General features: G+C 34.4%; 1 protein-coding gene and 1 pseudogene across 2 annotated transcripts; both read left to right on the top strand.

The window, feature by feature from the left end:
* The first annotated feature begins 13 nt into the window (after window positions 1-13).
* On the top strand, window positions 14-772 carry LOC128171671 (uncharacterized; annotated as a pseudogene).
* A 1,954-nt stretch (window positions 773-2,726) lies between these two features.
* On the top strand, window positions 2,727-15,848 carry LOC128171652 (probable serine carboxypeptidase CPVL). Of its 2 annotated transcripts, none has more exons than XM_052837432.1 (13): window positions 2,727-2,845; window positions 3,443-3,628; window positions 4,918-5,036; window positions 5,863-5,977; window positions 6,801-6,859; window positions 10,638-10,717; window positions 11,252-11,318; window positions 11,671-11,793; window positions 12,234-12,365; window positions 13,061-13,159; window positions 13,930-14,103; window positions 14,944-15,126; window positions 15,657-15,848. In XM_052837432.1, exons 2-13 carry the CDS (start codon window positions 3,448-3,450, stop codon window positions 15,753-15,755), a joined length of 1,431 nt encoding a protein of 476 aa, XP_052693392.1. In that variant the 5' UTR covers window positions 2,727-2,845; window positions 3,443-3,447; the 3' UTR covers window positions 15,756-15,848. The 2 variants fall into 2 exon arrangements, with proteins under 2 accessions (XP_052693392.1, XP_052693393.1); XM_052837433.1 differs by lacking the exon at window positions 13,061-13,159 and adding an exon at window positions 12,920-13,009.
* The last annotated feature ends 142 nt before the right edge of the window (window positions 15,849-15,990 follow it).

The following is a 15,990-nucleotide window of genomic DNA, read 5'->3' as shown; positions in this document are numbered from 1 at the left end:
AAAGCAATACCTGATGACACCGCTAAGGAATCCCCACACGCAGGCTGACCGTGCCTTCAATGCTGCCCATAAATAGGCCCGACAGAGGATTGAGGACACATTTGGGCGGTGGAAGAGCAGATGGATGTGCATACACAAATATGGTAAATTTTTCAAACATTAAGTTGCAATGATGCAAATGTACATGAAATTTTATTATATAACTTTATTTCTATTACCAGGTCGATCTTAATGTAACCCCCCTCCTCTCTCTCTTCTAATACACATCCTTAACAACTTTGTAGGCGGTCCATTGACTGTAGCACTTCCCACAGCTGTGGACGTGATTACCTCAACTGCAGTACTCCACAACATATGTGAGGAGCAGGGAGTCCCGGTTGAAGTTCTACAGGAGGGCGATGATATTGATGACAGGGTGGACAACGTCGTGCAGGATCAAAGTGGGCAGCAAATCAGAGCCATGATCATCAGAGATAGGTTTTAGGTAAAACAATTCTAAGAAATATCTCTCATGTTGGCATGTATAACTGTATTCGTACTAGTTATTCACTGCCCTCCCCCCCCCCCTCTCTCTCTCGATTTGATATTTTTGTTATACTTTTTTCATTATTTAAAAATCCTTTACCCTTTCTTTTGTAGATTTTTAAGAAGATTAAAATCGAATGCAATGGAAACAGTTTTAGTTTAAATAACAACAATTACACAGTGAAGATCTTTCGAAGTGTATTTCATTTACCATGTACGTCTTTTATGCTTTTTTGTTCTAATAAATAATAACATTCAAATTTTTTTGTTCTGCAATGTCTCCACCTTAATTCATATCCCACATGAATCACCAAAGAAAGCATTTCATTGTTTAAATACATTATTATAATGGTTGGTCTGAGGAGAAATTAATTTGAAGTAAAACTATTTGGGATTTGGGAAATATGGGCTCTTTAATTTTTTTTTTTAATACAGGAAAGAGATGCATTTTTCGAGTCATCCTCTAAATTTTATTGTACAAGTATCTGCCGGACACTTTTTCCTTACAATTTTATTTGCGTAAAATTACTCCTGAAAACCTTTTTGTCCTTTTAACAAAATATAGACTGTCATCGCATATGCTTTTTGTAGAGCAAGGCCGTTATAATGGAACTGTCAGATCGATGCGCATCTGCAAATATAATTACATGTATGTTTATATGTTACAACTGCTTAAAATTCATATGAATGTTAGCAAATAAACAATACAATACAAAAAAAAAATTTTGGTTACAAACCAAATATCATTTTAAAACCTTTTATTTGTATACTGAATCAATAAAAAGTTTACTATAGACGATAAATATTGTATGTTTCCAGTGCGTGCATATTTTATTTTGATATTTGAAGACAAGGAAAAAAAATGGAGAATTTTATATATATATATATATATATATATATATATATATATATATATATATATATATATATATATATATATATATATATATATATAATGAAATAAAAGGACATAATTAAAATCCCTTCAATTTTTTTTTATAAATCGTGCAGGTTTTTTTTCTCTCTCTACAACTTATTAGAATTAATAAAATTCATTTGCAGCAATGCAGCACATCCTTTTGACATTTAATATTTCTTTTTATTACCTAATCAAAGGGATTTTGTTGTTTTATTGCAAATTAAATATTTGCGTCTATTTTGAACTGCCGGTCAATAGACTGCGATCTATTAGACCGCCGGTCAATAGACTGCGATCTATTGGACCGCCGGTCAATAGACTGCGATCTATTGGACCGGCAACGTATTTCAGAACGCGGTTATGTTAATGTTACATTCTTTCGATAGTTCTCAGGGAATGAATATTCCTTTACATAGACGCTGTTTTTAGTACTTGGTGAAACCAAATTAAATATTATCAAAATAGAGTATCAAATAATCAACAGTTTTAAAGCCTCATATAAGGTAAAAGACTATTTAAAATCTAATGGGTTGAAGACTCCCCTTCTTTGTGTAAACTAATATCAAATTGAGGTGTTGTAATGCATGCAACAGGTTTTGTGCATGTAAAAGATGAAAAAAAAATCTTAGTATATTACATAATGGCACGAAAACCATCTGCAATATGCAAATTGTAAACCCCGAAAACTAAAAAAGGAATTAGGTAATAAAACAATTATTTAATGCTTGAACAGTCAATAGACCAGAATTTTTTCCCTTGGTGCAGGGAACAGCTCAGTATGATCTATTGCCCTCGGCCGTTGGCCTCGGGCAATAGATCATACTGAGCTGTTCCCTGCACCTCGGGAAAAATATTCTGGTCTATTGACTGCTCAAGCATTAAATAATTGTATATTATAGGTTTTACTATGATAATACACAGGTGCTTGATGGCAGGATCACTCCCCCCCCCCCCCCCCCCCCCCCCGCCCCAATATCTAGACCCCTGGGACTTTATTTTTCTTTTACATTAAATCATCCTTTTTTGACATATTTCTAATCTAATTTATTCATCCATTGGCCAAAATTATATAAAACAAACATTTTTAAAAAATCATACCCTCTGTACATATAATAAAAGAAAGTTGCTAACTTCGTCTGCCAGCCGAGAGGCACTGCCGGGGGGGGGGGGGTATCACAACTGTGTGATAATAAAGTTATTTGTACTGTATTATGACGTTAAATTATTCATGATACATTCACCAACAAAAAATAAAAGGTCAGAAATAGATCAAACGAGTGTGTCATTGAACGAATTGACAAATTGCCCAAACACGTGATTGTCATGTGACTTTCATATGACAAATAAACACAGGACTAACCGGGAAACTCTTTATTCTACTTCTGAGCTGGAACGAAAGTGGTATGTATGGAACTGACTACTGTAAAGCATATTGTTTTTTTATGCACGTTTATATAATAGATTATCGTAATGGTGCTGCTCGCATTTGCTCTGACTTAGTATAATTCTATGCGCATGCAGATATATATATTCTCTCTCTCTCTCTCTCTCTCTCTCTCTCTCTCTCTCTCTCTCTCATGCAGATAGGTACACGCTATTTATTGACAAATATATCAATTATGCACAAACTTTTTATAGAAACTTGCAAAGATTTTAAATGCCATGTTCTCAAGTATGTAAAATTAAAAATCAATTACAACAGGGCAGGTGTTGTTGACCATGTTGATTCACAGATGCTTATGTAGGAAAACAAAGTGGGTACCTTGGAGAAATTTCTCCTCCAATGTACCCGAGTTTGAATTATGCATCTGAAATACTAAACATGCTAAAGGAAATATTTGAATTACAATATACAGTTGAACTCTGTTATCTCCTGTCCCTGTTTTGATCTGTACATATCATGGATATTCAATCGCAGATACCAATAATATAAGGGATTATAATGCTTTTCATATTAATTCAACAAGCAATGTCTCAATTTTAAATTCATTTTTTCAGACACAATGTTAGGCTTTGTTTCCACCAATGGCATCATTCTCCTGAGCATGGCAGTGCTGTGTTCCGCCAGGAGCGCCCTTAGAGGAATGTTTCCAGATAAGCATCCGCCCATGCTACAGAATGGAGTTGACCCAGGGAAACCTTTGTTCCTGACCCCTTTTGTTGAGAAAGGACAGTTTGATATGGGTAAGGGGAATTTAATATTTGAATTATCTGTTATTAAGGAAATGAGGCAAATGAACACCTTTCCTATGATGGGGATTAAACTTGTAATGAGTTCCTAGATTGGAATAAAAACCCAACACCCTACTGATCCAGTGTCTTCAGCCATTGACGAATTAATTTTTCCTTACATTTCAGTAGTTCTTTTTCAAAATCCAAACATTTTTTGTGCACAATATTTCCTCATCTATAAGTGTTTCTTATTTGTATATTTAAACTATGATTCATAAGAGGAGTTTGTGGGTCAAGAGAAAGTTTGAAAGACTAATGAATAAAATGAATGTTTAATAAAGACTACCGGTACTATTTATGTACTGATGTATTACTGTACACATTTTCTCGTGGGCAGTTTATCATGCCACTACAAAAAATTTTAATTTTACAGATATTTAGAGATGATTATGAAACTTGATTGCAAGTCAAGGTGACACAGTGTTATCAGAAATACAGACATTGATATGTGTTTAATTCAGGTCAAAGAAATGTGGGGCGACATCTAAACAGATAATTGATTTTCTTAAGTAAGATATTGGAGCTTGTGAGCCCTATATCTTGTAATCACATGCTTTGCAAATCATGTTCATACCAGGGCCATTTTTAAAAAAAAATTTTTTAAGTAATCAGATTGCTTCATTCACCCGATTTTATAAGTCATGAATTAATTTGAAAAACTGGCCAATAGCTGAGTAAATATCCAAATCATAAGCATGAAATCCTCCTTTTTAATTCTAAGCTATCAATAAATCTGGTTCTTATCTAGGGGTTTTATTCTTCATTTGACGAAATTAATATTGGTTACTGTAAATGAAATTACTTTGTTCACATTCTCAAATGTTTGTTCCACAATTTGGAATAGACTTCAAATTATATTCCACAATATTTCAATTTAGTTTTATAACGTACAGGTGGATCCAAAGAATTGTTTCAGGGGAGGGGGGGGGTGGTTTCTGAGGGACTGAGGGATATTTGTGTTTGCATTGTTTTTGTCAATGAATAACTGTCTAAAACTAATTGTCTCTTGTCTTCATCAAAGAATTATTTTTGGTGTGGATTAAGAAACAAATGGACACTGAGATCCACACCACTCCACATGCATTATGCAGCAACTGATTACAAAGGGGTTATAGCTAGTTATAAAAATCAAGTCCTGCGACCCAGAAAATAAGGAAGGGGATAAAGTTTTTTCAGTCAGAAGATTTTCATGTTACTGTACATGCTGTCTGATTATTGAAAGATGAATTATTTATTTTCAGCACAGAAGCTTAGTAGGGTTGGACCCCTAGATGGGACAGATGTGGAAAGCTATGCAGGATTCTTCACAGTCAACAAAACTACCAACAGCAATATGTTCTTCTGGTTTTTCCCAGCCCAGGTAATATATATAGATTTACATGTACTAATCATTTTTAGCTCATTGAGATGAAGTTGGGGGGAGTTTATGCTATAACCCCCACTACGGCATCCAGACCTGCTGAAAGTTTTTGGAGCAGGTCCTGTTTCTAAGATATATTATTGCTTGTTTAATATCAATTTAGCCTTATTCTTTAACTTTTAGGTAGCAACTTACATGTAACACACATTAGGTCCATATAGTTACATGTAGATAATGTACAGTCAAACTTCATTATCTCGAAGTAGATGGGGCTGTAGAAAAACTTCGAGATATCCGAGTATTCGAGATATCGAGGGTAAAATACTTTAAAAATAGGTGGTTGGGACTTTGACATATCCATTTATTCCAGATATTGATTTAAAAAAAGAGATTAAGATTTAGAGTAAGTGTACTTGTAAAGATGTTCAAGGTTTTCTTTTCCTTCACGTAACATTGATGTTCTTAATGAACACACATTTGTCAGCAAATAGCAGGTGAATTGCCTATATGAAAATCAACTAAATTAAAGTTGTCCTCCTTGACATGATGGAATGAAAACAAGTTTTCAACAGGATATCATAATGAGGTATTACATCCATTAGAATATGTAGAATGTTGATATTTTGTATATTTGTAATTCTATGTGAAGAGTGGTGCACGTGGCATATAAGTAAATTACAGAATTGAATAGATTCAAATATTGAAAAAAAACTTGAGAGCTTTAAACTACAGTGTGGTTATGGATGGGTGTCCATGGTAATATGGAACTCTGAGTAAGAACTTTAAAATGAATCAAAAAATTAACATGGATTATATGATTTTTCAGACTAATCCGGAGACCGCCCCAGTGGTGCTGTGGCTGCAAGGTGGACCAGGTGGTTCCTCTCTGTTTGGCCTGTTTGTGGAGAATGGACCCATCATGGTGGACAAAGACTTCAAATGTGAGTACAATACTGGGGCAAAGGAAACCATAAGACTTAATGGTGGCAGCTCAGTTTATTTCACTGAATCATAAGAATAAATGGCGTCAGCTCAGTTTATTCATCCAATCAATTGGAATAAATGGTGGCAACAGATCTGTTTATTCATTAAATTTCCTAGGTCCCTTCACTAACCAACCAACCAGAATACATCCTCATCCTCAAGGAATTAATATACAAATTATAAAAATTCCACATATGATACAACATATAAATCCACTTAACTATGTACATCCCCCAGAACCTGTAAAAATTTGGCAATCTACAGAGAAATGTCCAACCCCCCCCCCATCACACATGCACACAACAGAAGAATATAGCTCACAGTTCATGCACACTAAGCCACTGTTCGGTTTGATCAATTGTGGCCAGACAAAACTTTGTAGGTATAACAATTACCTCACATTATAGAAGCTCTAATTTTGTCAAACAAATTTTAGACATAAGGTATGATGTATTTGTTACTGACTAAGTCTGTGAATTAATCTTTAAAATTTATTTGTTGTTAATAACTTATTTCAACAACACTTATTATGTATTACATATAATTATGTATTTTCCCATTTCTTCTTCCCTATAAATCATAATATTTCTTAAATATCATTAAATCTGGTTGATATATATGTTTAATTGTTTGAATTTTGATCAGATGAAGTGTTTGTTTGAAATCATCAAATTGAATACTGTGATTCTATTTCATTTATTTCCTTCCTTAATGAGAAATTAACAGAAACAGGGAAGTTTAGTAGATATGATAATTCTTGTGGGTTTTCTTGTTTTTCAGTGAGCAACAGGAAAGTCACTTGGAATACAAAATACTCAATGATATACATTGATAACCCTGTAAGTATTCTATCTTGTGATGCAGTTGATAGCCCAATAAGTATCCATACAAAACCTGAAGGGGGTGGGGGGGGGGTGGGGGTGGGGGGGGGGGTAGGAGGTCTGGTTTCGCTGTCACCAACTTTCCTCAAGTTAATACTCAGCCTCAGGTCTGAGTTTTGACCTCAAATTCATGCACTTTACTCACAACGATTTGAGTTGAGGACTTAATTGAGTGATGTAAGGCGAGGCCTGGACCCTCCCCTCTCCCTCCATCCCTGGATAATGTAGAGTTATTAAAAAAAGACGCTGACGTGAGAACATGCAACACACACCCCTCTACCCCCCCCCCCCCCACCCCCCAACAATTTAAATATTCATTGGACAAGTCATCCCTCACAAAAATTGTCAAGATCAGCACATTTTAAAGAACTTGATGTATAACCTTGTTGTACTCAATGTTACTATATAGATAACCTGGTACTTGTAAGTACTCAATGTTATAGTAGTATATAGATAACCCAGTATGTACTAAGTGATATAGTTGTATACATATGTATATATACATGTAGATAACCCTGTATTGAAATTTTCTACATATTAATAATATTTATACAATGTACATCTACCTAGTGCAGGGATGTCTCTAAAAATTGAAGTAGAAGGAGGAAATGAAAAAGTAGAAGGGGGTCTGGGGGTCTTGCTTATAGCTACATTGTGTTTGAAATGCAAAAATAGCCGGGTAATTAAGGCATTATAGGCGGGAGAATTCCCCGCCTCCCGGGTCTTGGAGACAACCCTGACCTAGTGTGATTCCCTCTATTCCCTCTATTACTTACGGAAACTTATTGTCAATTCATAGCTCTATGGAAAACTTGAAGGGATGGGGGGGGGGGGGGGTGGGGGGGGGGGGCTAGAAGGTCTGGTTGTGCTGTCACTAACTTTCCTCCAGTTAATACTCAGCCTCAGGTCTGAGTTTTGAACTCAAATTCATGCACTGTACTCACAACAATTTGAGTTGAAGACTGAATTGAGTGACGTAAGGCAGGGCCTGGACCCTCCCCTCCCCCTCCATCTCTGGATAATGTAGAGTTATTTAAAAAGGACACTGACATGACAAAATGCCACACACGACCCTGTAAACCCCTCCCCCCCCCCAACCACATCCCCGGCAATTTGAATACCCATTGGAGTCACATTCCTCACAAAAGTTGTCTAAATAAGCACATCTAAAGTACTTGGTGTGTAACCTTATTATAAGTACCCAATGTTACTACATAGATAACCTGGTACTTGTAAGTACTCAATGTAATAGTAGTATATAGATAACCCAGTATGTTCTAAGTGTTATAGTTGTATACTTAAGTATATACATGTAGATAACCCTGTATTGAAATTCTCTATATGATAATACTTACGTCTACCAAGTATGATTCCCTCTATTTCTTACCGAAACTTATTGTTAATTTATTATGATAATTCTGTAGATTCTGCAAGACTGAAATCTACATGCCCCGTTTACCAATTGGTTGAACCCTATAGCGACCTAAGAAAAATCATGGACTGCTCGAAATAGTCATAAAGATGTCTGACTCAAATTCCCATAGGAGATGATTTGGCTGTTTCATTTAGTTAAAGAACTGATGTACATTAACAGTTTTTATACCCCCGCTCCGAAGGAGAGGGGGTATACTGTTTTACCCTTGTGTGTCTGTCTGTCCGTCCGTCTGTCTGTCTGTCTGTCTGTCTGTCTGTCTGTCTGTCCGTCCGTAACAAAAATTTCTGTCGCATTTATCTCAGCAACTATTTATCGCAGATGCTTGAAATTTTAACACAGTGTTTGTTAAGGCATGCCATATCGTGGGATATATTTTTGTACCAATCGGACGTCAACTTCCTGTTAAATGACGACTTTGCTTATTTTTTAACCAAAATTTTCAAACAAATTTTCGTCAAAGATTTCTCAGCAACTGTTTATCGCAGATGCTTGAAATTTTAACACAGTTTTTGTTAAGGCATGCCATATCGTGGGATGTATTTTTGTACCAATCAAACGTCAACTTCCTGTTAAATGACGACTTCGTTTATTTTTTGCCAAAATTTTCAAACAAATTTCCGTCAAAGAAATCTCAACAGCTATTTATCGCAGATGCTTGAAATTTTAACACACTATTTGTTTAGGCATGCCATATTGTGGGATATATTTTTGTATCAACCGGACGTCTACTTCCTGTTAAATGACGACTTTGCTTATTTTTTAACCAAAATTTTCAAACAGATTTTCGTCAAAGATTTCTCAGCAACTATTTATCGCAGATGCTTGAAATTTTTACACAATATTTGTATAGGCATGCCATATCGTGGGATATATTTCTGTACCAATCGGGTGTCAACTTCCTGTTAAATGACGACTTCGTTTATTTTTAGCCAAAATTTTCAAACAAATTTTTGTCAAAGATTTCTCAGCAGCTATTTTTCGCAGATGCTTGAAATTTTAACACACTATTTGTTTTGGCATGCCATATCGTGGGATATATTTTTGTATCTATTGGACGTCAACATCCTGTTTAATAATGACTTTGTTTATTTTTTGCCAAAATTTTCAAACAAATTTTCGTCAAAGATTTCTCAGCAGCTATTTATCGGAGATGCTTGAAATTTTTACACAGTGTTTGTTAAGGCATGCCATATTGTGGGATATATTTTTGTACCAATTGGACGTCATCTTCCTGTTAAATGAGTACTTTGTTTATTTTAGCCAAAATTTTCGAACAAATTTTCCTCTAAGATTTCTCAGCAGCTGTTTATCGCAGATGCTTGAAATTTTAACACACTATTTGTTTAGGCATGCCATATTGTTGGATATATTTCTGTACCAATCGGATGCCAGCTTTCTGTTAAATGTCGACTTTGCTTATTTTGCATATTCACATCAGAGCGGGGGTATCACTAGTGAGCATTGGCTCACAGATATCTTGTTAGGTTAATTTAAATTATTTTTCAAAATCAGTTAATTTAATTTGTTAAACAAAAGATGTAGATATAACGAATAAAATTGCTTTCTTTGATGATTCATGCGGGTTATTAAGGTAGTGATCATTGCAGAAAAAATTTACAGAACACAGTCACTAATGACGGTTATGAATTTTTTCTGCAGTGTCGCCACTTTTATATCCCACATGAATCACCAAAAAAAAGATTTCACCCTTTCCATGTGAATGTGGTGCCAGTCAAATTTGACTAGTATTGAAGCCAATTTTTAATTCATGCATGTTTTGATTAATTTAGAAAATTAAAATATCCCCCCTCTCAAAAAAAAAAAAAAAGAAGACATGTGATAGGTCCGAAATGTGAAACGGTTGGTCAGAACCCATTGAATACTTTTTATTTTTTGTAGATATCCCGTTATGTACATGTATTCCATTTTTTTTTTACAATCATGTACATGAACATGCATGCATGTACAATATAGATATTAGCCCAGTAAATACTCGAATGTTAATACATGTACCGCAGATTCCTTATTTTACGTGAGTTCTTAATTCCGTGATTCAACAGTTTTGCATCAAACTGCGAGAGTATAGAATTGCGAACACTGAATTATTTTCATAATTCTAGATAGTATACATCGGCCTGAAAAATACAAGCGAGATTTGAAGATCCGCAAGAAGTGCTCTTGCGATTTCACGTGGATATTAATTCCTCAGGTTTAAGTAAAATTTACAGTACTAGTTAATTAACAGGAAATTATGTGTACTTACATTCATAGTCTACAGTTTAAGTTTTTTTTTTCTCCCAGGTTGGAACAGGGTTCAGTTTTACAGCTAAAGATGAAGGCTATGCCAAAAATGAGCAAGACGTAGCCAGAGACTTGTACAGGTGAAATATTTTCTGTCACCATCTCTCATACAAAAGTTATATATAAGTTTACTTTTAATTGAACGATAGTTTGGTTTTCATTGTTTCTCTTAAATCAAATGCTGTAAAACAACTTTCATTCGCGTGCGAGAAATTTTTGTGAAGTGTTCACAAGAGCCTCATTATGGCAAATATTTCTTGCTGCAGACCAGTATTTGCAGTACAGCTGTAATAAAAAATAACAGGCGTAGATAAGGGTTGGTCGGGATAATTACTTGTCATGAACAAGTTTATCTTAGGTAAATTGCAAAAAAAAAGTTGTCACAAATAATAGTCCGTTTACAAAATCAAACCTTGTTCACTTTCAATTGAATACAGTTACCGTGGTGTTTGAACTACTATGCCTACTCTCTGGGGACCATTTTGTGTTCTGTACTTAATGAATGTATTGAAATGTGCCTCATTATTTGGTTTATTACTATGAAGATCTTTCTTTGAATTTTTTGTAATACTTTTTTGGGGTAATTACAAATTTTAATCTTATTTTTTTGACAGCTGTCTGACTCAGTTTTTCCAAGTTTTCCATAAATATCAGAAAAATGACTTTTATGCCACAGGAGAGGTAAGTCCAGACTTCTATTTTATTTCAGTCTTCACCCCTTACTTGCTCACTTGTATACATTTTTGACTAAATATGTCAAAAATGAGTCTATATCATAAATTGAATGCTCTCTTTGTGGGTCAAATCTTCATAGAAATCACTCAATATTTGAAGTTTTGTAAAAGTATCATTTCTATTACATTAGGAGTGTCCTCCTAAAAATACTTTGCAATGAAAACAGTAGAAATTAAAAACTATCAAATAGTGTAGGATCTTGAAATTAATTTCAGTCATATCTCTATATACAATAAACTCTTCTGTACTCTATTTTTTTTTATTTTTTAAAAATAATATTCTTGCCTTTTGTTGATAGTCCTATGCTGGGAAGTATGTCCCTGCCATCTCCTACAAGATACACATGGAGAACCCGTCAGCCAAGACGAAGATTAATCTGAAGGGGCTAGCCATAGGGGACGGTCTCTGTGACCCCGAGTCTGTGAGTTACATGTACATACCCTCTCTCTCTCTCTCTCTCTCTCTCTCTCTCTCTCTCTCTCTCTCTCCAGTTCACATTTCATTATCCATGTCTGTTATCTTCCTCTTTATATTCTTCTTTTACAATGATTTGATCTGTCCTTTTTCTATTTCTTCTTTCCTCACTTGCAATATTTCTCCATTGTTTACTCTCTCTCTCTCTCTCTCTCTCTCTCTCTCTCTCTCTCTCTCTCTCTCTCTCTCTAACACACTTACATACATGTATAGCTGCAGAAAGTTGACCTGTTAGCTTAACAAATTTCATTTAGAACTTGCAGTAACTTTTAAGACTTTTATTATGTGTACTTTTGAACACCCTTTTCAGTACATTTTTATCATTCAATCATTCAGATGATGGGACAGTATGCCACCTTCATGTACATTTATCATTTAATCATTCAGATGATGGGACAGTATGCCACCTTCATGTACAGCATTGGATTACTGGATGAGAAACAGAGAGCATTCTTCCAGGACATGACAGACAAGGCCACTGTGTTCATCAGGGGCAAGAACTTCAAGGCAGCATTTGATGTAAGCATTGCATGGTTTGAACATATTTACTGTATATATGATATACAAATGGCTCAATTAAAAGTTCTTGCAACTTACTAGGTTCTCACCCTATGTAAGCATTTTATACCAGACAGCACACAAACATAGACAACATATATATTAAACACTGATTAAATAATATTATAATAGACAAAGTAAATGAATTATGTATTTGTTTTTGGAAAAAAAAATATCTGTGGGCTTTTGAAATTTAGTGTGAATGAAATATATAATTTAGGCTAAATAAAATTCATGTTTATCTTTAATTTCTCATGCCAAAATATTCAAAATGTGATGCAGTATGCCAAAATTTTATTTTTAGTTTAGTTGCAAAATTTTGTAAAATGGATATAACCAAAAGTTATGAGAAATGAGTTATATCCCTTTTCAGTATTGCAATACAAGTGGAATTGATCAATGTTGTAACATGTGACCTTATAAAGGTACAATACATGTAGTGATATTTTTGAAAGGAGGCATCACTTTACATTGGCCATGACCAAAATTATTCTTTTTCTATATTGCCATTACAGATTATAGGTAAAGTAATTATGGATGGAACTGACTCCTTTTTCTACAATGCTACAAAACTGGAAGACTATTACAATTTCTTACTTACACAGGTAAGCAGATATCTGCATGACCTAATTTCCTATTTTTGTTTCTATTTTTAGATTTTTGACACACTTTTGAATGGTGATCTGACCCCCAATGCGCCCTACTTTTACAATGTGACAAACATACATAACTACTACAACTTTCTTCTCACAGAGGTAATCAACAATAATCCCTTGATCGCTTAATCCCATTCAAACACACCTTAAACTAGCTTTTCAGAATGATGCAGTTTATTTGAATGTCAATGATGTCAATGGAACCACCTTGTCACATTCCACCTTTATTTTAAATACCTTGTTTAGAAAAATTTATTCTTGACTTAATCATGAATTTTGTCTGAATCATTCCCATATCATGTCCTATGTTGCATGGATTTCCCTATATCTTTGTGTTGTATCAATCATTCTCTGAAAATCATTTAAGAAAATGGAGGACATTTTTATTTTCATTATATAAAGCAATGAAAGGGACCTATTTACATGTAACTATTCATAAATAGTTCATGAATTTCACATGCATGTTCATGTTTTATCATTTTCTACCCTTTGTTAATCTATACAAGTGAATTCCCCATTCCGAGTAATGTATATATATTCTCTCTTTTTTTACATGGAAGAGTAAACAAATAATACTATCTGAAATATGATGTATAATTGTACTACAAGTAATAAATTTATCGTGTGATACTTAATATCAAGTGGACCAGTTAGTTTTTCTAATGTTCAAAGTAATTTCAGAATTACGACATAACCATGATTCAACAACTGATAAAAGAATGGTACAATGTTACTAATTTTGTGGACATGTTTTTTTTATTAGAAAGATTTGTATTTTTTATCTTTATAACTATCCTATCAATAGGAGCCATAAAGATTTAATTAACTACTATAGAATCTAGTTATACATTGACTTGTTATTTCGACAGGAGCCAGAAGCATTTGGTTACTATGGTAACTACCTGGCCAAGCCCGAGGTAAGAGCGGCCATACATGTAGGTAATCTGACCTATAACAGTGGGACACAGGTGGAGATTCACCTGATCAATGACGTCATGGACACCGTCAAACCCTGGATAGCTACTCTCATGGAGAACTACAAGGTATCATCTGTCTGTCTAACTGTCTCTCCGTCTGTATGTCTGTCTGTCAGTTTATTTGTATGTACATGTATCTACCTCTGTCTATATGTCTATCTGTCTCCTTCTCTCTGTCTGTCCATCTCTTCATCTTGCATATGAATATTCAATTTTTTTTTTGCAATTGCATTGTTGGACAAGAAATAATCTTTATATAGAGTATGTATTATTTTACTTGTTAACTTGTCTATTGTCTGTCCCAAGATATTTATGCTGCACATTTGGACAATTCTTAATAAAAATACACATACCTGTGAATGAAATGCAATTGAAATCGATGAAAGAGAAAATTTCCAAGATAACTTCATTCACACATTATCATTTTTCCCTGGTAAAAATTCACATGAATGAAAACAGATTTCCTACAGAGATTCATAATGGGGAATGTTGACCTCTTTTCTCCATTCGGTAGTCACTTGGAACACCTCACACAATTTTTCAACATTATCATCCCGGCTTAATAACTGCTGATGCAATGCAAAATCCCCGTAGACTCTCTTTTTTAAGCCGTGTATTGAAACCTGACAAGTTAGAGGGGGCGTTTCAAAAGGGAAATTTTGTGATTTTACATACTATTGAATGGACATTGTCTGAATCAAGAGGTATTTATAATTATCGAATAATTTAAGAAAATGTGCAGCAAAAATATCTTGGGACAGCTATAGGTGATGTTCAACTAGGTCAGATAAGCATCATTTACCCCTTTCAAACATGTGTGAAGAAATTCTTTTGATAATGTTAGCAGTGCTTGATTTAAATGTGTTTACCAGTCATATCAGTACTTTGATTTTACTTGTCTACCAGGTGATGTTTTATAACGGTCAGCTAGACATCATTATCCCCGTCCCTATGACGGAGTTCTTCCTACTGTCCATTGATTGGTCAGGCAAGGACCTGTACAGGACCACGGACCGTGTGATCTGGAGGGTCAACCCCAGCGACAAAGAGGTGGCCGGCTATGTCAGGGTCGTCAAGAACTTCTACCAGGTCTGATTGAATATTTATTTCTCTCTCTTTCTCACACTGCTAAACTACTTTGCTAGACATGTATTTTCTCTCTCTCTCTCTCTCTCTCTCTCTCTCTCTCTCAGATACTTACACCGCTAAACTACACTGCTAGACATGTAATATTTTTCTCAATCTTTCTCCTCTCTCTCCATTTCTCTCTCACTTTCTTTCTCTCTCTCACTCTCTCTCTGATATACCTGGTTATTATATTTTTTTCATTCTTTCCATACCTCTCTCTGTTATACGTATAAATTAAACTTTCTTGTACTCATTCTATAAATCTCCCTGACACCCCTATTTTTATGATCACTTTCTCTCTATCCTCTTTCTCTTTCTCTCTCTCCCTCTCTCTCTCTAAAAGCATATTAGTGCAAATTTTTGCAAAGTTAGATATGGCCTATTCAAAAATTGCTTAATTATAAAAAACAAAAACAAACAAACTTGTGTACATTTTAACCAATTTATTCTCCAAAAAATAAAATTCATATACTCAATCTTAATTTTAATAGGTCATCGTAAGAAATGCAGGACATATTCTTCCTTACGATCAACCAGAGCGAGGCTATGACCTAATTCAGAGATTTATAGAAAATAGAAGTTTCCACTAAGATATTAAAAAAAACTCATTTTTTGTACTTTTTTTTTTTACAAAAATGTATTGCATTTGATTAAACTTTATGAAAATAAATATTTAAAACAACTATTATTTGTCAACTTATTTTGGAGGTTGTAGGGGCTGTCATGGTAGTTTTGAAACAGATAATGCCTCCGTTGAAAATAAAACTTGTTTCTCGTTTTTAAAAAAAAAACTTTGATTTTATATCATAAAGGGTATTCTCGATC

The sequence above is a fragment of the Crassostrea angulata genome, chromosome 2 (genome assembly GCF_025612915.1).
Source record: "Crassostrea angulata isolate pt1a10 chromosome 2, ASM2561291v2, whole genome shotgun sequence".
Lineage (NCBI taxonomy): Eukaryota > Metazoa > Mollusca > Bivalvia > Ostreida > Ostreidae > Magallana > Magallana angulata.
Note: the sequence above shows the minus strand (reverse complement) of the source record. Positions and strands in the feature narration are given on the sequence as shown.